At 37.1% G+C, this 23,198-nt stretch overlaps 2 protein-coding genes across 6 annotated transcripts in view; one reads left to right on the top strand and one right to left on the bottom strand.

Moving 5' to 3' along the window:
- Positions 1–23,198, top strand: part of celf3b (cugbp, Elav-like family member 3b) — a 32,710-nt gene continuing 9,512 nt past the window's right edge. For 2 of the 3 annotated variants that reach the window (XM_042755502.1, XM_042755500.1), the window contains exons 1-4: positions 2–283; positions 3,518–3,764; positions 6,728–6,810; positions 13,969–14,017. In XM_042755502.1, the coding sequence (XP_042611436.1) occupies positions 3,620–3,764; positions 6,728–6,810; positions 13,969–14,017 (277 nt within the window). In that variant the 5' untranslated portion in view covers positions 2–283; positions 3,518–3,619. Of the gene's footprint in view, positions 284–3,517; positions 3,765–6,727; positions 6,811–13,968; positions 14,018–23,198 lie in introns of all 3 variants that reach the window. The other variant, XM_042755501.1, reaches the window with a different exon arrangement.
- Positions 14,786–21,577, bottom strand: LOC109064945. Of its 3 annotated transcripts, none has more exons than XM_042755504.1 (6): positions 21,517–21,577; positions 17,858–18,082; positions 17,626–17,692; positions 16,132–16,416; positions 15,333–15,635; positions 14,786–15,230 (listed from the first exon to the last, which is right to left on the bottom strand). In XM_042755504.1, exons 2-6 carry the CDS (start codon positions 17,861–17,863, stop codon positions 14,908–14,910), a joined length of 984 nt encoding a protein of 327 aa, XP_042611438.1. In that variant the 5' UTR covers positions 17,864–18,082; positions 21,517–21,577; the 3' UTR covers positions 14,786–14,907. The 3 variants fall into 3 exon arrangements, with proteins under 3 accessions (XP_042611438.1, XP_042611439.1, XP_042611437.1); XM_042755505.1 differs by having other exon boundaries at positions 17,858–17,889; positions 21,517–21,538; XM_042755503.1 differs by lacking the exons at positions 17,626–17,692; positions 17,858–18,082; positions 21,517–21,577 and having other exon boundaries at positions 16,132–16,759.

Below are 23,198 nucleotides of genomic sequence, written 5' to 3'. Positions count from 1 at the left end.
ATCACAAGAGTTAATTGGAGATGAGGAAAGGAGCAAACACAACCAGTAACACATGTGCTGTGAAAGAATATTTCAAGTGCATTGTTTAAGAGCTTACAACACAAAATATATATTAATAACAAGACATTATTACAAAGAAATCGGGCGAATCTGTGATTTTAGAGGAGAGGTTAGAGAAACAGTGCGTGAGATGCAGTGAGTGACAGCGCGCGTGAGCCGGAGGACGCAGCACGGATCTATAGAGAGTCATCCGAAGATTGAGAGAATAAAGTCGGCCCTTTAGGTGAGCTGTTTTCAGTCTTCATAAGCGTGTTTTCCTGTCGTGTGAACATGGATCGTTATGTGTTAACGGAGACGGACAAAGAGCTTCAGAGTATGGAGGTAAATCAGTAGCTAAACTCGAGAGGTTGGACATCTGAATGTGAGAACTTGTCATATTAACATTCGTATTTGTAAGTTGAAATTTACACTCACAGCTCTGATGTGAAAAGCTGAATCTTTCAATTTGCACACACAGACAATGATCAAACACACCCGTGTTTTGAATTGGAAGTTGTAGATTAATAGTCACAAATGTGTAAAATGACATACATAAATGTTTACGACATATTTACTTTTGCACTTTACTTCAGTTTCGCTGCACAACGTCAAGTCGGCACTCACAACCTCTCAGATCTGGCAGTACGAGTTCAAATCCTAGCGCTCTGACTTTTGCTACTCTTTTTTGCAGTATTCCTGTTGCAAAACTCACTTGTGCACTTGTATATGCAGAGGTGAGAGCGCAGAGCCAGGGGCGGGGCTTTGGTGCGAATGAAGACATTTAATTGGTCGATGCCTGACCAATGAACAACGCCAGCCACCGCGACATGCCAAGAAAGAAATGTGTTTTATTTCATGCATATGTATCAGTTATTTGTAAAACACTGCAAAACTATTTTCACTGAATATCCTTAGCTTTTACAGGATTTTACGACACTGCATTCATTTTGTCATTCAGGTATTATCTGGTAGACAATAATGCAACATCTTTCATATGTATATCCCACTGCATATCGCTGTACCAAAATTGCAACGTAACTCTGTTGTTTTTATTATTTTTATGATTTGTAAAAATAATTTAAACTTCTTCATTGGATTAAATTCCTAATTTGCTTGTCAGTAATGAACCTTTTTAAATGCAACATAAAAAAAACTTTAAAAATCGAGTGTTTGATAATGTCTAAATGTACATTAAAAAGCAAAACCTAAAAAATAAGCAGTTATGACCAGCAATACTGTTTAGAGCAACTAGAGTAGAGCTAAATACATCTATTTATTAAACATCAATAAGGCCATCTAGTGGTTAAACAATGGCATTACATATGAATATTATCTTTCTGGACACCAAATGCCTCTAATTTGCCTCTTTGCACTGGAATTTAAAAACATTTTCTCTATTTTAACCCTAAATACTACACTTATTGTAATATAAAATAATAAGCATATTAGAAATTGTTATATTTTAAATGGTCATTCATGGATCATAATTATTGCGCATATTATTTAGTATCATAATCTCTTCAAATTAACTAAACAGGACTGAGCTAAGTAAGAGCTATGTAAGAGCTATGTAGTACAGTTATTTTATTGGTTAAAAGTTCCACTTAAGGTGTTTGATCACATTTGACTGCTAAGGAGTATGGCGAATGCGAATATAATACTGTTTCATCTCCAGAATAAAATGCTATTGTAAAGCGTAGTCAGCCATGCACAATCAATGTACATTGTGTTAATAATTAAAAAATCGCTGCAAATATAGTGAAACCGCTGTCTGTCCTGATTAATCCCATTCAAATAGATTGACAGCGAGAGATGTTTAGTACTATTGATAGCTCCACATGACCGCGTGGCGGTGAGATCAAAGCATGTCACAACTGTTTCTCAGCTGCTCTGGTGCAGCGATATTACTCTGCAATATGCAGTGGGATATACATATGAATACAAAATCATAAAAATAATAAAAACAACAGAGTTATGTTGCAATTCTGGTACAGCGATATGCAGTGGGATTACATATGAAAGATGTTGCATTATTTGTCTACCAGATAATACCTGAATGACAAAATGAATGCAGTGTCTTAAAAAGCCTGTAAAAGCTAAGGATATTCAGTGAAAATAGTTTGCAGTGTTTTACAAATAACTGATACATATGCATAAAATCAAAAACACAATTTCTTTCTTGGCATGTCGCGATGGCTGGCGTTGTTCATTGGTCAGGCATCGACCAATTAAATGTCTTCATTCGCACCAAAGCCCCGCCCCTGGCTCTGCGCTCTCACCTCTGCATATACAAGTGCACAAGTGAGTTTTGCAACAGAAATACTGCAAAAAGAGTAGCAAAAGTCAGAGCACTAGGATTTGAACTCATACTGCCAGATCTGAGAGGTTGTAAGTGCCTACTTGACGTTGTGCAGCGAAACTGAAGTAAAGTGCAAAAGTAAATATGTCGTAAACATTTGTGTATGTCATCTCAACACATTTGTGACTATTAATCTACATCTTCCAATTCAAAACACGGATGTTTTGATCATTGTCTGTGTGTGCAAATTGAAAGATTCAGCTTTTCACATCAGAGCTGTGAGTGTAAATTTCAACTTACAAATACGAATGTTAATATGACAAGTTCTCACATTCAGATGTCCAACCTCTCGAGTTTAGCTACTGATTTACCTCCATATCAGAGCCTCCGCCGCCTAAACAAAGGATGCGCGCGTTCATTCATATTAATCTGTGTATTTACAGATCTAGCTGCCATCATTCTGGGAATCATATCTGTCTTTGTTCTAATGAACGCGTGAAGATGCCATCATTGTTTTAGTGCATTTGTGATAATCGCTGTAATTACAGGCAAGAGCTAGAGCTTTTGTTTTATTGTTTCTCGTCAGAATTCAGAGTTATACTGCACAATTTTTGTTCATTTATTTATTTATAAAATATTCAGTCGACGTCCAATTTGTATGCCTCTTTTTAATACAGGAAGAACCATATTAAAGTAAGGAAAGATGCAGTATCTTGTAACGTAATAGGTTTTATTAAAGTCAGATATATATGAATAAACATAGCTCACACCAGTCAGGTCATTTTAATGGGTCTGATTTTCGGGGATAAAAACTACACATGCAGTATATTTACTTACTTTTTACAGTATTGGTAACTCTTTACAATTACAATAATAAACACGAACTAACAATGAGCAATACCCAGCAGCATTTATTCATCTTGGTTAATATTCATTTTTATGTATCCTTATTAACATTAATAACAAGTAGTGTATAAATAAAAGAGTATTAACCGAGATGACTAGCTATATAAATAAAAAAGTATTGTTTGTTGTCATTTCATGATAGATAATGCATTAATAATACCATAGAATAATACTTTACAGTAAGTTATATAAGACATAAAAGGCTCTAAAACGATGCTTAAATTGAAGATCCATTCATTCATTCATTGTTTTGATCACACCCCGCCTCCGCAGGCACGTCCACACCTCCATCCTCTCTCTCCCGATCTCTCTCTCTGCACGTTCATCTCGCCCAGAACCAGCCAGAGCTCTGACTTTCTCCACATCATCGACCCAATGAAGGAGCCCGACGCCATCAAACTCTTCATCGGGCAGATCCCGCGCAATCTGGAGGAGAAGGACCTCAAGCCCATCTTCGAGCAGTTCGGCAAGATCTACGAGCTGACTGTGATCAAGGACAAGTACACAGGCGTGCACAAAGGTAAGGAGACGCATGAGTTCACGCTTCAGGAGGGGACGGGGCTGAGCGCTTCTCAGTCACGACTCACATGTGTAGAGCGCATTTGAATAAACAGTGTGATTTAACCCTTTCACGGCAGTGGTTATGTGCATGCTCATGCTACACACCCAGTGTCACTCATTCTAGCTTCTGAAGTGTTTATCACCCACATACAGCGGCATACAGTGCATTTTCTTACAGTGTATGTGTGTTTATGAGTGATGTTTTTGTCATGGGCTGGGTGTGTGTGTGTGTGTGTGTGTGTGTGTGTGTGTGTGTGTGTGTGTGTGTGTGTGTGTGTGTGGAGGACAGTAGCAGCAGCAGCACACGCCTGCAGGAGCTTCAAGCATGACAATGCACAGCGTGAGTTCGGTGTTACTATAAAAAGGACATTATATATACCAGGAAAGCTCTCTCACCGTCTCTCTCTCTGTTTTCATCTTCGTTTGCTTTCTGTGCATTGTAGTTGAGTATTAGGTTTCCACTCTGCGGTTTAACCCTGTTCTGGGTGTTTGTTTACGCTCGTGTCGTTCAGGGTTGAATAAACCCTTTTCGGGGGCTCGACCGGGATTTAATCATGTGGATTTCTCAGTGGTTTAAGGTCACTGAGGTGATTAAAGAAGAAAGACCTTAAGGGAATAGTTTGCCCGTGCGTGAAAAATATGGCATCATTTACTCCCTCTCAAATCTATATGAATTTATTTCTTTTGTGGAACACAAAAGGTGAAATTTTAAATAAAATTTTGTATTTTGGAGAAAATGCCCAGTCTTTACCTATTAAGGCAATTCAAGCTCCAGGAAGTGGTCATCATCATGACTCATGCACTAGAGTCCTATGATGAGTAAGTAGTTAAAATATTCACTGTGGCTTTCAAATCACATGTGCTGCCATTAGATGGGTTTGAAGCGGAACAGTGCTGGCTAGATTACTTAAAAAATTGTAGATTGTTACTGATTATAAATTGCATGACGGAAATTATAGTTTAAAATGTAATCTGTTGGATTACACACATTATGACATCATGGTTTTAACATTGCATTATGCCACGGATTCATGAATGAACTATGGGGGGTTTGCGAGTTGATGAAAATAAAACCGAAATATATGAAAGTGGTAGAATTTTAGAAATGAAAATTTAAGAAAGAGAGAGAGGAAGAAGAATTAGGGCAAATCAAATTAGGAATAATTTACTGCCGTTGTTTGAGTAATATGTAATCTATTTAAAAGTAACTGTAATCTGACGATTTTAAGATGTAATATACTCTTATTACAAGTACTTAATTTTTGGAATCTGATTACGTAATCACTGGCTTCACTGGATGTTTTACAATAATCCAGCCACTAAACACTTTCACTATAAACTCCACGAAGACAAAGAAGTGGGAACTACAAAGAAAAGAAAATACACAAACATACATTTCACAAGGTACTCAAAAATACAAGTCAAAAATACAAGCTCACATCATGATCAAACAATTACTTGCAGACATTACATCTCAGTGTGCTGTGAAAGGTAAGATGGACTTGGATGTTAGGAACCGCATGGAGCACCTTGCACTGAACACTTAACTGATATGACCTACTTCCCCTTAAAACAGGAAGCCAGGGGGAGACTAGGAGGAAATTCAGTTCACAGCCCAAAATGAATATCAAAATAAAAGTAATAATAAACTCAAATACAAAATCCAGCACAATCTGTTACCACCCAGGGGTGTGTTTCCCAAAAGCAACTATGGTCGTAAGTTCTGCCGTTACCAATAGAGTTTAATGGAACTAACGACCATTAGCTAACGATGCAACCCGGCATGGGATATTAATGAAAATTGGTCACAAAATGGATTAAAAAAACCAGCAGTAGTCAGTCTTCAAGAGATTAGGGCTGGGATACATTACACGACTTTAAAATCTGAAGAGGTTTTAAAACACTAGACATCAGACACTTGCCAACTTTGTAAATAGTTACAGTCCGTGCAAAATTCATGCAGTGTATTCCACCCCTTTCTGGTGAATAATGACTTCAAGGGATAGTTCGTTCAAAAATGAAAATTTTGTCATTATTTACTCTCCTTCATGTTGTTCTGAACCCGTATGACTTTCTTTCTTCTGTGGAACATAAAAGAATGAAAGATATTCTGAAGAATGTTGTATGGACTACTGATATGGTGCCGAGATTCTTGTTTTGTTATTTTGGAGCTTAACACACTGGTCCCCATTGACTTTCATTATATGGAAAAGAGTAGCTTTTGTATCTTTTGTGTTTCATTGTCATTTACTAAAAATAAAAACATTTCAAATCAATTCCTTTATTTCACATAAATGAAGGCATAAGCTGCTGTGTGATTTTGTGTGTATGTGACTTATGAGGACACAAATTTGTATAATGACATGGTTATTACACTGGTATAACAACATACACATGCTTTATGTGGACATTTCCTGAGTTGTCATAATTAACATTTAAAACATACTAAATATTATTTTATAAAAAATGTAAAAATGTTTTGTGTGAGGGGTAGGTTTAGAGGTATTTGGAGGACAGAATATTCAGTTTGTACTGTAACAAAAAAACAAACAAAAACAAAACAAAAAAACATTACAGCTGGAGAGTCCTCAACAAACATAAAAACCAACGTCTGTGTGTGTGTGAGAGAGAAAGAGAGAGAGTTCAGGGTGAGCTATCCCAGAAGCCCCACTGGGAAAATGTAATGAGTGTGAAATTACATTTTTTGTCACTTATCATGTGCAATCATGCTGCATTTAATCTATATGAAATACAGAAAAAAAACATTGATTCAAAAAGTGAATTTCAATTTAAAATGTAGGTAATATACTACATATGACTGATAATAACAATTTTGCATTAATGAAAATTATTTGTATTTATATACGAAAAAACACTGTATAAACTGTCAATGAATACTAATAGTGTGTCTTTCTGTCTTAGGATGTGCCTTTCTGACGTATTGTGCACGAGAGTCAGCCGTTAAAGCACAAAGTGCTCTTCATGAACAGAAAACCCTGCCAGGGGTAAGTCCTTTCTGTGTGTGTGTGTGTGTGTGTGTGTGTGTGGAGGGCATGACAGGGGTCTCATAACATTTTATCCTCTTTCATGTCCTGCCATCTCTCTCTCTCTCTCTCTCTCTCTCTCTCTCTCTCTCTCTCTCTCTCTCGTGTGTCACAGATGCAGTAATTCTCCAGTTGTGTGTGTGTGTCCTGTACACACATCCAGACCGGGCTCAGCTCAGAGAGTGTGTGTCCATCTGGATTGCTCCACTGGAGTGGCGAGCTGTATGCATACGCAGAGATTATTTGGAGTATTCCCCACACCTTTTCAAGCTGCAGGCTCTCAGAAATGTGGCATTAAAATGTAAACGTGGTGCAGAGCAGAGCCAAGAGCGGCTGTTTGTCACAGACTGGGGCTGAGAGTGATGACAGGGGAATGCAGGGTTGGTGGGGTGCAAATACAGTAATTAATCCTATTAGCAGCGTGACACCAGGCTGACCTTTAGCTGAAGATCACGCTGACAATCTTCTCTCTATCCCTCCGCTCTGCCTCCTGCTTCTCTGACACTCTTTGGATGGACACCTGCACTCTCTCCGTCCCCTGTTTGATGTCTTTTTCATATTTTCCTTTTGTATTTCAACATCTCTGTTCTATTCTGTGCTCAAAAGTGATATTGGTCTGATAGTTTATAGTGGAATACAGGCGATCCCTGCAGTAACGGTGGTTGAGGGTGACAGATGGCCCTTTCTGTGCATCACTGAAGCACAAACACTGGTTTAATTTCAGCAGAGAAAGACAACAAGACAATGGGCAATAACTGAGGGCAGCCTTTCCTTTCATCTCTCTCTTTCTGTGTCCCTTAATTCCCCTCTTTCTTCTGAGAAAATGTTGAAGCGTCATGTTAGTGATGAGTATGTTTTTTTTTTTTTTTTTTGTGTGTGTGTGTGTGTGATTTTTGAGTGTGTGTGTATTTCTCTACCTCTCTTTCCTTTGGGAAGAGCTATTATGAGCAGTTCACTCTCTAATGATTCTGTTCAATAAATAAAATTGTGTGTGTGTGTTTTCGTGAAATAGAGTACATTTTCTCCACAGCTGGACATCTGTGGGATGTTTAGTAGCTGGTCAGCAGTAGTGATGATAACACAGCAGCTCTCTCTGAGTTCAGTTCTGCTCTTATATACATCACTGCTACATGCTCTTTGTGTACGTTTTAGGAGTAACGTCCTGTTCACACCAAGAATTAACACTATAATGATTACTAGATAACAAATGATAACTATTTCAATAACTATAATGATATCTAGACTATATTGGCATCCACACCAATGGATGATATTTATATGGACAACTATATTTGCGTCCGCAACAACTCACGATGACTGTAATGATAACTATAACAGTAACTATATAAGCATCCATATATTTGTGTCTACATCAATGGACAATAACATTATGTTTATTATAAGTGTGTTGCAGTTCTGTCATAAACGCTCAAGTGCTTCAGAGTCGGTGGATTCTGATTGGCTGTCAATGTTTTTGTCATTCTTCTTTTGCTGTGAAAGTGTAGTTATATTTATTGTTGCACGAGTTAGCAAATCAGCATCCATTTATGATCATTTAGAGATAGTAGAAAGTTCCTGCAAGAATAATGGTGTGTGTACCTATTTAACTAAACTGTAGTTTGCATATAGTTGTCATGTTTTCTGTTAGTGCTAAGGTTACTGTGGGGTTAGTCTATAGAACTGATAACGAGCTGCCTATAAAACAATAGACATCTATGGAAGGCCCAAATTGGAATAGATAAGTAAGTGTGTGTGTGTGTGTGTGTGTGTCTGTGTGTGTGTGTGTGTGTGTGTGTGTGTGTGTGTGTGTGTGTTTTTGTATGTGTGTATGTGTGTGTGTGTGTGTGTGTGTGTGTGTGTGTGTGTGTGTGTGTGTGTGTGTGTGTGTGTGTGTGTGTGTGTGTGTGTGTGTGTGTGTGTGTGTGTGTGTGTGTGTTGTGTTTGTGTGTGTGTGTTTGTGTGTGTGTGTGTGTGTGTGTGTATGTATGTATGTATGTGTGTGTGTGTGTGTGTTTGTGTGTGTGTGTGTGTTCTTGTGTGTGTGCGTGTGTGTGTGTGTGTGTGTGTGTGTGTGTGTGTGTGTGTGTGTGTGTGTGTGTGTGTGTGTGTGTGTGTGTTTTGTTTTTATGAAGGCATATATCACTTGCTAATTAGACTTTGGTGGAGGGGGAGGGGGGTGGAGTAGTAGTAAGGACATAAATCACAAACACATTAGTCTAAATGTAATTAGTAACCATTAAGCACACAGTGCTTTTCATCTGAAATTGAACACACACACACACACACACACACACACACACATACTGCTTATAGAAAACAACTTGCATGCACTACCCAGCCCTAAAATTAATTTACATTTAAATGCTATAGTTATTTTCATGGCATATACTCTCAGGCGGAGTCTCTTGGAGTGCAGACATGAGGAGGCTGGCAGTGGCCGCTCTGGGACATATACAGTCTGATAATGGACTGTAATGGATTGTGGTGGAGCAGAGGCTGAGCTGTTACAGTACACGGAAACAGTGACATGAATCCAATGGCAGCATGCACTGATGTGACCTGCAGAGCTACACACACATCTGTAGCTGTCCCTCTTCTCGATCTCTGTTTATCAGCTCCTGTGAAATCTGCTGTACTTGTTAGTGAGGATCTGAACAACAGCAGCTCTTCTAGGACCGTGTGTCTGAATGCGCAGTCATCGTCGAGCAGTGATGCTATCAGAGGGAGGTTATGAGAATATTAATGCTGCTTGTTGAGGCTCATTCGGTATCAGATCATGAGGTTTGTCGAGGAGAGCTGTGCTGTTATGTTTCTGGCAAATTTCCGCGTCACATTCAATGTTATCTACACTGTAAAATGTATTAGTATTAGTAGCACACACTCACACTAACCATCTGGAGGAGGAGATCGTTGCTAAGATAGGAGATGGAAGGTTGCTAGGGAACATGAATGATGCAACAAGTGAATGTGGAATGGAAATATTCGGGAGAGAAAGAAAAATCATATGGTAACACTTCAGTTTAGGGACCGATTTTTACTATTAAATAGTTGCTTATTAGCATGCCTGTTATTAACATATTGGCTGTTTACAAAGCACATATTCTGCATCCCTAATCTGACCCAACAACCAAAATTAAATACTAACCAAATATCATAACAAAAATATAAATCAAATAATTCAAAATTCACAATTAATATAGAGAACTGCACCTTAAAATAAAGTGTGACCAACCATGATTATGTGTGTGTGTGTGTTTTATGTTGAAATCCAGTATGAAATATCAAACTAGCATCTCTCTCTCACACACACACACACACACACACACACACACACACACACACACACACACACACACACACACACACACACACACACACACACACACACACACACACACACACCACACACACACACACACACACACACACACACACACACACACACACACACACACACACACACACACACACACACACACACACACACACACACACACACACACACACACACACACACCACACCCACTCACACACACACATACACACACACACACGCACTCACACACACACACACACACACACACACACACACACACACACACACACACACACACACACACACACACACACACACACACACACACACTCTGAGGAGGGTCGGTCCGATGACTCCATGTTGCCTGGGGATGGAGGGTGAAAAATGCAATTTGTTGATAATCCTCAGATTTAATACTCCATAATCCAGAATGACTGCAGGGTCGAGATTTACAGAGCGTGTGCATCTTGCTGTGTGTGTTTTGTAAACTGAACAAGAGGAGTGTGTGTGAGAGAGAGAGAGCGAGAGAGAGTGCATGAAAATCTATTTATGTGTGAGAGAGACTTAATATAAACCCTACAGATGTGTTTAAATGAAACCCTCATCTAGCAGGGTTATGATGAGGTGCCCGGGGACTCTGCTGCGTGGATGTCTAGATATGCTTTATTAAATAATCATTTAATATTTCACCCAGAAGAGAGAGTGTGTTTTGGTTGCTTTTGTCAGTACATCATATTGATTGATTGATTGATTGCTCAAGGACATAAAGTGAAGAATCACTGTACCCCTCCACCGATACATCTTAGGCGAGGGAAAGCTCACTATTACTAGTGTTAGTCATGTGATCAATCCTCACAGGCCAGAGCAGCTTCACCTCATTAAGTGATCAGATCACTGTTATTTTAGTATCACTGATATACTGTTATAGATTTATAGATTTAGTTAGTAGATTAGATTTTATTTTTATATTTTGATTTTCATTTTAGTTAAGTTTTAGTAATTTTGCTGTGTGTCTCCTACAACTATTTTTTTATTTACTTAAATTTTTTTTACATAAGTCTGTTCACCTTATTTTTGCCGTAAGAGTGGCATTTGTAAACGGTATGTGTCTGGCTTCCGGTCTCATCCGCCTCCAGCTATTTTTAGCTGTACAAAACAGCTCGTTTTGATGCTTGATATTGCAAATTGGTGTGTCTTACCATATTATTGTAATGTATTATCTTAATTATGAACACACTGGTTTGTAGTGCACGTTTACTGCACGTTGTTATTCTTCTCATCATGTCCCTATAGCAGCTAATGAACGGGAAGTTTCGCCCATAGGCTTGCTTCCGTGTTGAAGAATAAGGTGGATATGGTTGAATTAAGTTTTAGTTTTTAATTTTAGTTTACAGTTTTATATAGTTTTTACTATAAATATAGTAATATATTTTATTTTATTTTATTTTATTTCACTTAATGTTTATATCAAGTAATGATTTTTTATTTTATTTTTTATTTATAGTTATTAATAACAACAACCGTGGATCAGATCGCTATTTCCACCTGTTGACCATTAAAAAAAAAAAAACAGAGACATTTGAGTAATCAACAACCTACAGCAATCATCAAGCAACACCCTAGAAAACACCCGAATACCTTAGCAACCACAGAAATGCCAGAAAGTCATAGACAGATTTTTAATATTTCAAAATATTTAATGTTTCTGCTCTTTTCTTTCCTGCTCTCATCGTTCTCTTCCTCTTCTATTGGTTCTTCTCTCTGCTGTCCCTTCTCTTCCTTATCCTTTATTTAATGACTGATTTGAACTGTTGCCCCTGGCAACAAGCATCCTTGTTTACCTACGGTCACAATGATGATGATGTGGTCAGCATGCTGCCATGACAACAGAGGCTGGTGGCTGTGTTTCCATGGCAACGTGGAGTGTCACTGTGTTACAGAAATAACGAATAGTACATGTTCCAGAAATGTTCCCAGTAAATGTGATGTGGTCTAGCAACTAAAAATGTCTTGTTTTTTTCAAATGTCTTGTATGTTGAAGCTGCAGATCAATATTTCTCAATCATGTTCCAGAGGCCCTCGGCTTCCCTCCTCTTTCTCTTTCTCACTCCTCATGTGAGCTTTTCTCTCTCTCCCTCATTTCTCATTCATGTCTTCACTGTGTTGTCTATCAGGAATTTGTCCTTCACAGTTTCTCAGTCCTCCTGTACTCTCAGTATCTCTCTCCATGACTAAGCACATCGCTGCGCTCGTGACATTTTACAAATGAGCTTCGTGACTCTCCAGAAAACTAGAGCGTCTCTGTCTCTCTCGCTTACACTCCTATACGGTTAAAAAGGTTTGTAATTTCATCAGAAAAGCATGAGGAATACTACTATTGAAACCTGTTAACTGTAAGTTACCTTGCCATATACAGTAGGCTATAATAGGCCATATTGCAAGAATTGCATTAGGTTTATCAGGACAATATATATGAATATTCAGGCTTAAAAATGATGTTTTTTGGAAGTAAAAAGCATGAATTAGCATGAATTATATTCATAAGACAGTATGTGCAGTAAAAATAAAACATAAAATGTTAAATATGTTTTTAAGGTAAAAATACAAGCCATAGTATTTCAATTGTTATTCTTCTTATTTTTCTGTTGCCGATTATGCATGTTTTATGTAGCATGTTGTATTCTTACACCTGTGTTATTACGGTGGTTATCAGCGTACTGTAAGCAGATTTTAGTAGGTTAATGTGTAAATCAGTTATTAATGATTCATAATAATCTTCCTGATCAACACAACACTTGTCGGTATAGTAAATGAACAGAGAGTGCTAAAATCTACTGTACAGCCTCACTGTGCCGTTTCATATGCATTTTCATGTTACAGCCATATAGATAATGTTTATTTTTATGTATGTCTTTATGCACACCCCAAGCATGAAAACTTGTGGAGGCCTAAACGTATGCGTACATATAGAGAAATTTTGGATATACAGTTTTTATTTTTTTAAGATACATTTTAGTCTCACCTTTTTCATCAGAGATATTGTTAATGAAATGAACGCTACTAGCAGAGCCATGGCAATGTATTATAAACCACTGTGCTTCCAGTGATTCCCAGCATCTCACTGGTGGATTCACACCTTCTCTCTTTCACACACACACACACACACACACACACACACACACACACACACACACACACACACACACACACACACACACACACACACACACACACACACACACACACACACACACACTCACACATGCTGTTCAGTGTAATCCAGCGTGTCTCTGTAATCCGGATCAGATGGCCATCATTCTAAAGCTGATCTCTACAATCCAGTGCACATTAGTTTAAGTGACAGGCATTGGGTTCAAGAGGTCACAGGATATAAATGCTGAAGAGCATATGGAAATCAGCATTAAGCATTAATGCAAAGTGAGTGACCACAGAGTGCTATGTGCTGTTTTATATGAAACAGTGATACCAAAATAATAAACTGGCATGAAAAAAATTAAAAAATAAAACACTGGTGTGGCAGTCATCAATGTTATGTAAAACCTTGAGGCTATGGTTATGTACTGTGTATGAGAAGTTTTAATCCATTGGTAAAATCTTCTTGTATGTTGCATGAATAGTATAGAGTCTGTATATTTTGTAATTCGTGTTAGGTAAAAAATGTTAGCCTGAATGCACTGTAAGTCGCTTTGGATAAAAGCGTCTGCTAAATGCATAAATGTAAATGTAAATAAATGTAATTTAAATTATTTTTATTCATATTATTATTATTTTTTTTTTTTCAGATGAATCGGCCCATTCAAGTGAAGCCTGCAGACAGTGAGGGGAGAGGAGGTAAATCATCTGTTACTCGCATCTTTATTTGGTTTTTTGTAAAGATTTAGACTCGATGAGATCTTCTGCACACTAAGGCAGAAAATAAAAAATAAAAAAACAGTAAAATTGTGACATATTACAATTTAAAATGACAATTTTCTGTATGAATCTCTGTTAAAGTGTAATTTATTTCTGTGATGTGCAGCTGTATTTTCAGCATCATTACTCCAGTCTTCAGTGTCACATGAAATTGTTGTAATAATAAGAAACGTGTATTCAGTACAACTTCAGAACAGCACTATTTGTTCAGAATATATATTTTATTGACTGGCACATGCATTTTATTACTCTGAAAACTTTTATTGGTTTGCTAATACATCCTTGTTCTGTCAGCATTAGAAAAAAAAAACAAAAAAAAAACTTACATTTAACTAAATTAAGGCACTACTGAAAAACATTCAATGAGACATATCAAGTACTACAAGTAACACTCTTGACAGAAGCTGTGTACCCATTAAATAGAAAAGAAAATGCATACAGTAAAAAGAACAGAAAATACATCGAACTGCAAAGGTCACAGTAAAAGTGTTCTGAGTGAAAAGTGCTAAAATGTAGCTTCTCAAGTCTTTTTTGGTAAGACTCACAGTTTTTAAAGGAACAAAGCATACAATCATCAACATAAACATTTGCAGCCATGCAACATTTAGTGCTGGAGTGAGAAATGCTTGAGAAAAAACATTGAGTGAGAAAAAACACTAAAACAATATTTGAAATAGCTTTTAACGCTGCAGAAATGCTGTGAAAGCTCAACATGAAGCTGATGTTGTATGAATACTGTTGTTTGAGGGAGAACGGTGTGAAACAGGCCTAGATGTCTGTATCTTCTTCACAAGCCTCGTTCTGCAAGATTACACAAAAGGCTGGGTGCCGGAAGACTTATTTTCGGTGTGGTGGCTCTCCTGAACAGGCTGGCGTTCATTGGTGGGTGGAGTTGTGTCTTTATCAGACATCAGCATACGGTCATCTTCAGGTGTGCTCTCCTCACTCTTCTGAGAGGCTGGAGCAGGTGTGGGCTGACGATTGTGTAGTTTTATGGTGATCCAGTATATCGCACCGACAACCAAGATGAGCCCCAAGACGAGCCCCAAAACTATGGTGCATGTCTTATAAATAACCAGAGCTGCTTCATTGCAGTTGGGCTGTGTTTGGTCTCCTGGACTGGAGCGTTTCTCTGCGTGAATCAAATGCACCAGATTGTTATTATGCCAAAGTTGCCAAGTAAAACAACATGCAATATTAAAGCCTACAATGTAATCGATTTTCCCAGTCTTACCGTTCACATGCAGCACATAGGCGTGTGGGTTTCCTTTAGCGGTTTCATCATCCTCAAAACAGCGGTATATTCCAGCATCTGCCTTGCTAACATTAAGGATGGTCAGAGAGAAATCGCCGGTTTTGAAGCAGTTCTTCTCCGGCGATAATCTTCCCTCGTAACCTTTGCCATGATTCACGGATCCGTCCTTCTTGTAGTGCAAAACTCTTTCATCGTTATGCAGCCACGTCACATCCTTGGGACTGAGCGAATAACAGCTGAAGGTGATGTTGTCCGTCTCTTCTACACTCACATTTAGAGCATCTAAAGGGGGAATTATTCAAATCAAATCAATGCACTAATTAAGATTTTTGTAAAAGGTCTCCTATGCTCACCAAGGCTGCATTTATTTGATCAAAAATACAGTGAAAGCAGAGAAATATTATTACAGTGTAAAACAGCTGTTTTCTATGTGAATATCTGTTAAAGTGTAATTTATTTCTGTGTGCAGCTGTATTTTCAGCATCATTACTCCAGTCTTCAGTGTCACATGATCTTCAGAAATCATTCTAATATGATGATTTGCCGCTCAAGAAACATTTCTGATTATTATCATAGTTGAAAACAGCATTCTTGCTTTATGTTTTATATTTTATCATTAAGAAAACTGAAGTAATACTTTTACTCGGCAAGGACGCATTAAATTGATCAAAGCTTTGCTGAAGACAGTTATATTATAAACTTTCTATTAAAAATTAATTAATTTATGTTTCATAGTTTCCACAAAAAAATAAAAAATTCAGATACAGTAAAGACTTACATAAAACGTCCAGTTGAATTGAAGTTTGAGCCCCTTTACAGATGAACTCATAGGGCCCCTGGTCAGTGTATTTAGCTGCTTTGAGAAGCAGATGGTGGTCTATACATGTGAATTCTTCCTCAAAGCCTTTTTCAGTCATGCACTTATGGTTTTTGTATGTGGCGATAGTGGCGTCTGTGGGGGGTCTCTTTCTCCATTCAGCGTGGTGACAGCCGCTGGCGTTAACGGGGAATGTGTACGGTCGGTTTATTAATGTAAAACCAGACGGAATATTCTTGCAGAAAGCTGTTGAAATAAAACCCATAGAAGAGACAGACACTGTAATGATCCATGAAGGAAATGTGGTTACACTGTATTTTAAGGTGTCATTGTTACAGTGTAATACAGTAATGAGTAATATTATATTGTACTGTATTGGCATTGATGATTCAATGGAACCTTTCCTTCGCACAAAATGTTCTTTATAGTGGAAAAAGGTTCTTTAGTTTATTAAAATGTTCTTCACATTAATAATGAAATGGTTATTTCAAGAACCGTTCTTTGGAATATTCTTTGAGGAACCAAAAACAGGTCTTCTGCAGCATCACTGCGATAAACGTCACTTTGGATCCTTTATTTTTAAGAGTGTACTTACTATAGATTTAAAGGGATAGTTCACCAAAAAAAAAAAAAAATTAGCCCATGATTTACTCACCTCAAGCCATCCTGTGTGTTTATGACTTTCTTTTTTCAGACCAATACAATCTGAGTTTTATTAAAAAAAAAAAAAATGTCCTGGCTTTCCAAGCTTTATAATGGCAGTGAATGGGTGTTGAGATTTTGAAGCAAAATAAACTGTATAAATCCATCATAAAAAGTGCCTCACATGACTCCGGGGGGTTAATAAAGGCATCCTGAAGCGAAGAGATGTGTTTGTGTAAGAAAAATATCCATATTTAAAACTTTATAAACCGTAATCTCTAGTTTCCGCTAAGGCCCCATGTCCACCAAAGCATTTTTTCTTGTTTTCTCATTCCTGCGTCCTCCATCTTATGACACCCATTCACTGACATTATAAAGCTAAAAGAGCCAGGACATTTTTATTTTAAATAACTCTGATTGTATTCCTCTGAAAGAAGAAAGTCATATACACCCAGGACTGCTTGAGGGTGAGTAAATCATGGGGTAGTTTTCATTTTTGGGTGAACTATCCCTTTAAGGTTAGGTTTTAGTTTGATGTAGGGTTAATGGTTTGTAATTTTGCACAATTTACTGTTATTAAGTGCATGTATAACAATGACACTGTAAAATAAAGTGTTACTGGGAATTTATTGCAAAAACCAAGGTAAACATACTATACATATGCATGCATTTGAACTGCAAGAGAATTATAACTCTACATATGAAATATATAGAGCCTTAGTACTGAACATCAGTGATTATGGCTAATTATATTGTATAAAGACACAATGAACAACCCAAAAGAAAAAGGTAAGACAAAACAAAGTGGCCTACCTTTAAAAAAGACACCCATAAATGCTGAAGCCAAAATCAAATTCAGAATAGTCTTTATTGTGATACACTGAAACACACATCAGGAAATATCATTACGTCATGCCAGTCAGCTTCAAATACACTAAAACACAATGATTTATATCACACATGTGGGCTGGTCGTTGAGATTAACTGCAGATTTATTACGGTCTCCTGTTTGTAATGGAAAATGAATGACAGAATTTCTTGTTACCTGCATTGTTGAACTCGATGATCTGACGCACGCTGTAACGCGAGACCAAATGTTTAGTTCAGCTCACTGCAAAAGCACTCAGCAGCAACAATTAAAAGTTCCAAGTGCAGAACAGAGTCGTTTTTTCCCTCAAAATGACCATAAAAGACTTAAAACTCTTAACGCAAAACTGTTATGGGCTTGAAAGCCAATCCAAGCTCATAACAATAAGATTTCACTTCCGCTCTGATGATATGCAGTTTGTCACGTGAGGGAGGGAGGGAGGGGGAGATAGAGAGAGAGAGAGAGAGAGAGAGAGAGAGAGATTTGATTTTTATTTATTAACTACACAACTTCAGGTATAATTTACAAATTTACTCAAATTCTTCAACAAACTGCAATGTATCATTTTCAATCCAGCACAAAACATTTTCTACACTCCAAACCTCTTCAAACTTTTCCAATTTCTTCATATGAGAGTAGAAAATAAAATCATGTTTTATTCTAGCTTTTAGGAGTCCCTTAAACAACAATTAAACATTTTTACTGGTACCATGAGCAACTTTATATTTGCTACTAATATAAACTGCCATTTTGGCTTGACCCAAAATAAAATTAAACAACCGTCCTTTCCTCTTTTTCCTTTTGCAATATTAAAAACCAAAAATAAGCACAATCATTTTAAACATTTCATTAACATTAGTAAATATAATCTCCAATAAAACAAAGGTCTTAATCTCTCACAATGCATAAAACAATGAGATATGTTTTCTCTTTGATCACAAAAAGGACAGCAAGCTTGCACATTTTGATTCAACACTGACATAAAAGCATTTACAGCAACGATCCCATGTAAAATTCATCACTGAAGATCACCCACATTTTTAGTCAACGGTGGTTTGTAACGAGCCCCAAAAAGGTTTGACCTCAATATCAGCACTTAAATGGTCTCTCATGGTGTATCCATTCGTTTTAATTTGTCTTTATTTTATCACCTTCACACAAACTTTATATAAACTCTTTCCATCCATTGTATCAAAAGTTAAGTCTCTCAAATTCTCTGAGGTCATTAAAACATTTTAATTTTCAATTACACTTTTAGAGATCACCATACAAGGAAAAATATCTGTTTTATCAGGAAGCGCTTGACTCGGCACTTCTTCACTCAAAGTTTCTCACCACTTCTTTAACAAAAGATTGGCAGTCCTTGTTGATTTAATTCCAAGTCTCTGCGCAAGTGCATCAGCATTGTCCAACGCGAGACCAGCCACTTCTATTAAGTCCTTCATTTTAACAACTTTGGATTTGTTAACGTTTGCATCAACCATAAAGTTGTATGTCCACAAAACTCCAGTCGAGCACCATTAATCAAAGGTTCTTCCAAAAACCAATACAGAGACTTACATGACATTGATGTTTTAACCTGTACCACACACCATGCTCTTCATACACTCTCATAAAAGGAAGAAATAGACTTCAAATGAAAAACTAAAAAAATCTTCCAAAAAAACACCCCCCAAAAAAACCCAAAATCCAACAGTACTTAAAAAAAAACAGGCTACCTTCCTACTTAAAAGATCAGCAACCCCTTGTCCACCTTCTTCCTTTGGAACATAAAGAACATTTTGTGGTAACCAATGTAATCAATCCCAAAAGAAATGTATCATCTTGACCTGTATTTTTCCAAGAACCCCTTCCGGAGGCTCTAAAACTGATAACCTGTGCCATAATGAGGAGGCTACTAGACTATTAATAATCAATGCTCTCCCCCTAAAATACGTTTTAGGTAAAATCCATTTCCACCTTTCTAATCTTCCTTCTACATTTTCCAGAACATTTTCCCAGTTTCTTTGCATTATTTTTTCATCACCCAAAAAACCTCCAAGATATTTAAGACCTCTTTGTGACCAAACCATTCCACCCAGTAAAACCAGTTCTCCTTCATTCCATTTTCCAACCCTATATGCTGAACTTTTAGCCCAATTTACTTTTGCAGATTAAATTTTTACATACATACATATATATAAATATATATATATATATATATATAAAATGCAATATATTGTATACATATACACACACAGATTTAAAAATGTGCTCTTTTCTGATCCCAATGTCTATAATTTCACAATTTCATAATAAAAACCATTTCTTATTTAATATTGATAGGCCTACATAACAGCACAGTTGAAAAAAATACATGGGTTTTTAAAAAACTGTGATGTAGTGTTGTGGACACCTGTTTCTTATTTTGTTCAAATTTTACTATGTAAGTCTCCTTGCCATTCAGCCATGTGTTAATGAAAATGACACGAAAACCCCAATGTGCATCAACCAGGCCTTTGCCTTCAAAGTTCAGGCCTCCAACATCAGGCCCTCTCCTGCCTGGGCCTCTAACATCAGAGCCGTGTCTATTGAGTAAAGCATACCTGACAAGGCGCATCCTTGTCTTATCCCCCTTTGTATTATAAAAGGGCACTTTAATAAAGGCAGTGAAAGCAGGTGGAAAACCAAAAGTTTCAAAAATATACCATAAAAACTGATGATCCACCCGATCAAATGCATTCTCTTGATCTAGAGAAATTAGACCACATTTTTTTCCAAACAGTCTTGAGACTTCCAACACATGCCGAATCAAGGATATATTGTCCACTATTGATCTATTAGGTACAAAATATGATTGATCTAAATGTATAACCTGTCCAATTACCTCCTTCAGTCTGTTTGCCAAAGCTTTTGATAACATTTTATAATCTCTTTGAGATCACCTTTCTTAGGGAGCTTAGTGGCAGTTGTCCTTTATCCAAACTATCACTTAAAACTGCAAGTAGATCTTCTCCTAACAAATGCCAATACGCCTTATAAAATTCAACAGGCAACCCATCTAATCCTGGTGCTTTACCATTTTTCATACTCTGCAAAGCGTTAAAAACTTCCTCTATTGTTAAAGGACATACCAGTTTTGCATATGAATCCTCATTCACTTTTGGAAGATGATCTGCCACAGATTCAGCCATTAACGGGCCATCCACAAAACTGCAGGTATAGAGCTCCTTATAAAAACTGGCAGCCCTTTTACGAATGTCAGAAAACTCAGAAAGAACTTTTCCATCTTCTGACCGTAAACACTGAATACTTTTTCTTTGGCCATTTTTCCTTTCCAAACTGAAAAAGAATTTTGCACGGGGCATCCATTTCAGAAAGACTCTGCCGCCTGAGACCTTGTACCTAATAGATCTGCTAATGTTGCTTTTTTTCCTTTAAGAGCCCGCAATTAGTTTTGATTTGCAGTGGCTCCATTTAAAGTCTGAAGTTCCACGATATCCATCTCTAGACTTCTTATGGATTGAACCATGTCTCTAGTCACATTAAAAGTGTACTGATTACAAAGTTTTTGTATCTGCACCTTCCCAATATCCCACCACTGCTGTATTGATGTAAAAGACGACTTTTTAGATTTCCACCCCATCCAAAAAAAAGAAAAACATTTACAAAAATGGGCATCTTCAAGTAAAGCACTATTAAAATGCCAATAAGCACTCTTAATTTTTACAGACTGTAAAGAGTCCACTGAAGGCGAGCGTTACAAGGTATAATCCAATACATCCAAACACAATCCAAACAAGAAACGAAGACTTGACTAGACTAGAACAGACTTGACAGAAACAGACTAGACTCACCAACAGCAGGTTACAACATTAATACACGACAAGGCACAATGGAAAAAACATGACTGCTTATAACAATACAGGTCACATGATAAGAACAAACCAATAGGGAACAAGACACATGACTAAGACAACCAATCAGAACATGACACATTGAACAAGAGGAACCAATAGCATGAAGACAAGAGGGCAAGGGAAGCGTGACACTAACAGCATGAAACAAACTACAAAATAAAAGACATGAAAACAATGAACAAGAAACAAAACCCAAAACAGACCTTACACAGAATTAATAAAACACATGCTACTACCAATGAGTGATCAGAGAAACCAACAGGACAAATAAAACAAGACTTAAAACATTGTTTCTGATATCTAAAACAATAAAACAGATCCAGTCTTGCTAAAGAGATACAGTTTTCTTTCACTTGAGCTCATGTGTATTGCCTTTCGTTACAATGAAAATTTCTCCACACATTCAAGCCATATGAGGTTCAAAGTGATTCTATCTAAATCATTGCTTGTACAAATAAAATCCCCACCCAGTACTAGAAAATATTCCATATTACATTGTTTCAGACTACCACATAAAGTTTCAAGAAACAACATTCTTTTGCTTACATCCCTTGCCCCATTTACATTCAGGGAAGATAATTTAAAATGACTCATTATGAGGGATGAAGAAAGCACAAAAAACCAAATCCACATAACTCCGTTATTCTTGTGACATATCATTATGGATTGTCTGAGGACGCACCTTTTGTACAGTCTTTTTCAAACGATACACCTCAGGGTTTGACAAACATTTCACCTGACAATCAATAACCTCCACATTCCTCATTCCCTTTGTACGCTGCAGAAACTTCTAAACTCTAACATAACCTCCACATTCCTCAGTCCTTTTGTACACTGCAGAAACTGTTTCATTCTTTCTAAACTGTAACCACTATAATCTTTACTCATACTTCCCACAACTTCCACTTCAGAACAATCTCGTTCTGAGCCAGACACCTCACATACACTCAAAACTTCCCCAGAACTCTCAGTATCAATCTCATCATGTGCCTTTTTATTTGATGTATTTTCCATCTCACAAAGATTCGACTTCCTCTTCACTGCCGGCACTTTAAATACCTCTTCATGCTCTTTAAGTATTTCACCCTCCAACTCATCAAAAACAATATCCATTGTCTCATAATTTTTTTATTCGTTTCTCACTACTCTTTACTCCAGTTCCTAGATCTTCTTTGTCCACACTCAAATCCGAATCGGATTTAATTGCAGAAACTGTCCATTACAAGATAATTTGCATTTCAGCGCTTCATCACTAATAAATGGGGGCACATTAGAAAGCAACACTTTCTTGCTGGATTAACAAGTGGGAAAACCTTAAACTACCATTGAGGACTATCCCATTTCAACTATTGTTTTCACTTTTTCGACTTTGTCCAAAAATAACACTACAGCACTGTTCATTCGAGACGCCGAACGAATACTACTGTGACCAACCACCTCTCCTTCCACTAACTAGACAAAAAAAAAGTCCAGTTCATTTTGAATTAAATTTAAACTAATAAAATTTACATAACAATGCAACTTATCAACACAAAATAAAATAACATAACAGTGACCATTGGGTTTTCAACAGTAAACATGAATTTATTTTACTAGAAAATATTAATACATGTACAGGT

Source organism: Cyprinus carpio, unplaced genomic scaffold (assembly GCF_018340385.1).
Source record: "Cyprinus carpio isolate SPL01 unplaced genomic scaffold, ASM1834038v1 S000006714, whole genome shotgun sequence".
NCBI classification, from domain to species: Eukaryota; Metazoa; Chordata; class Actinopteri; order Cypriniformes; family Cyprinidae; genus Cyprinus; species Cyprinus carpio.
The sequence above is the reverse complement of the archived record's forward strand: the minus strand, read 5'-3'. Positions and strand labels throughout refer to the sequence as shown.

Coding starts and splice junctions, on each gene's coding strand:
- LOC109064945 (XM_042755503.1), bottom strand. CDS start 16,552: ATGCCAATACAGTACAATATAATATTACTCATTACTGTATTACACTGT. Junction 15,636..16,131: donor AATTCAACTGGACGTTTTAT/GTAAGTCTTTAC, acceptor TTCCCCCTTTAG/ATGCTCTAAATGTGAGTGTA. Junction 15,231..15,332: donor CTATGTGCTGCATGTGAACG/GTAAGACTGGGA, acceptor TGATTCACGCAG/AGAAACGCTCCAGTCCAGGA.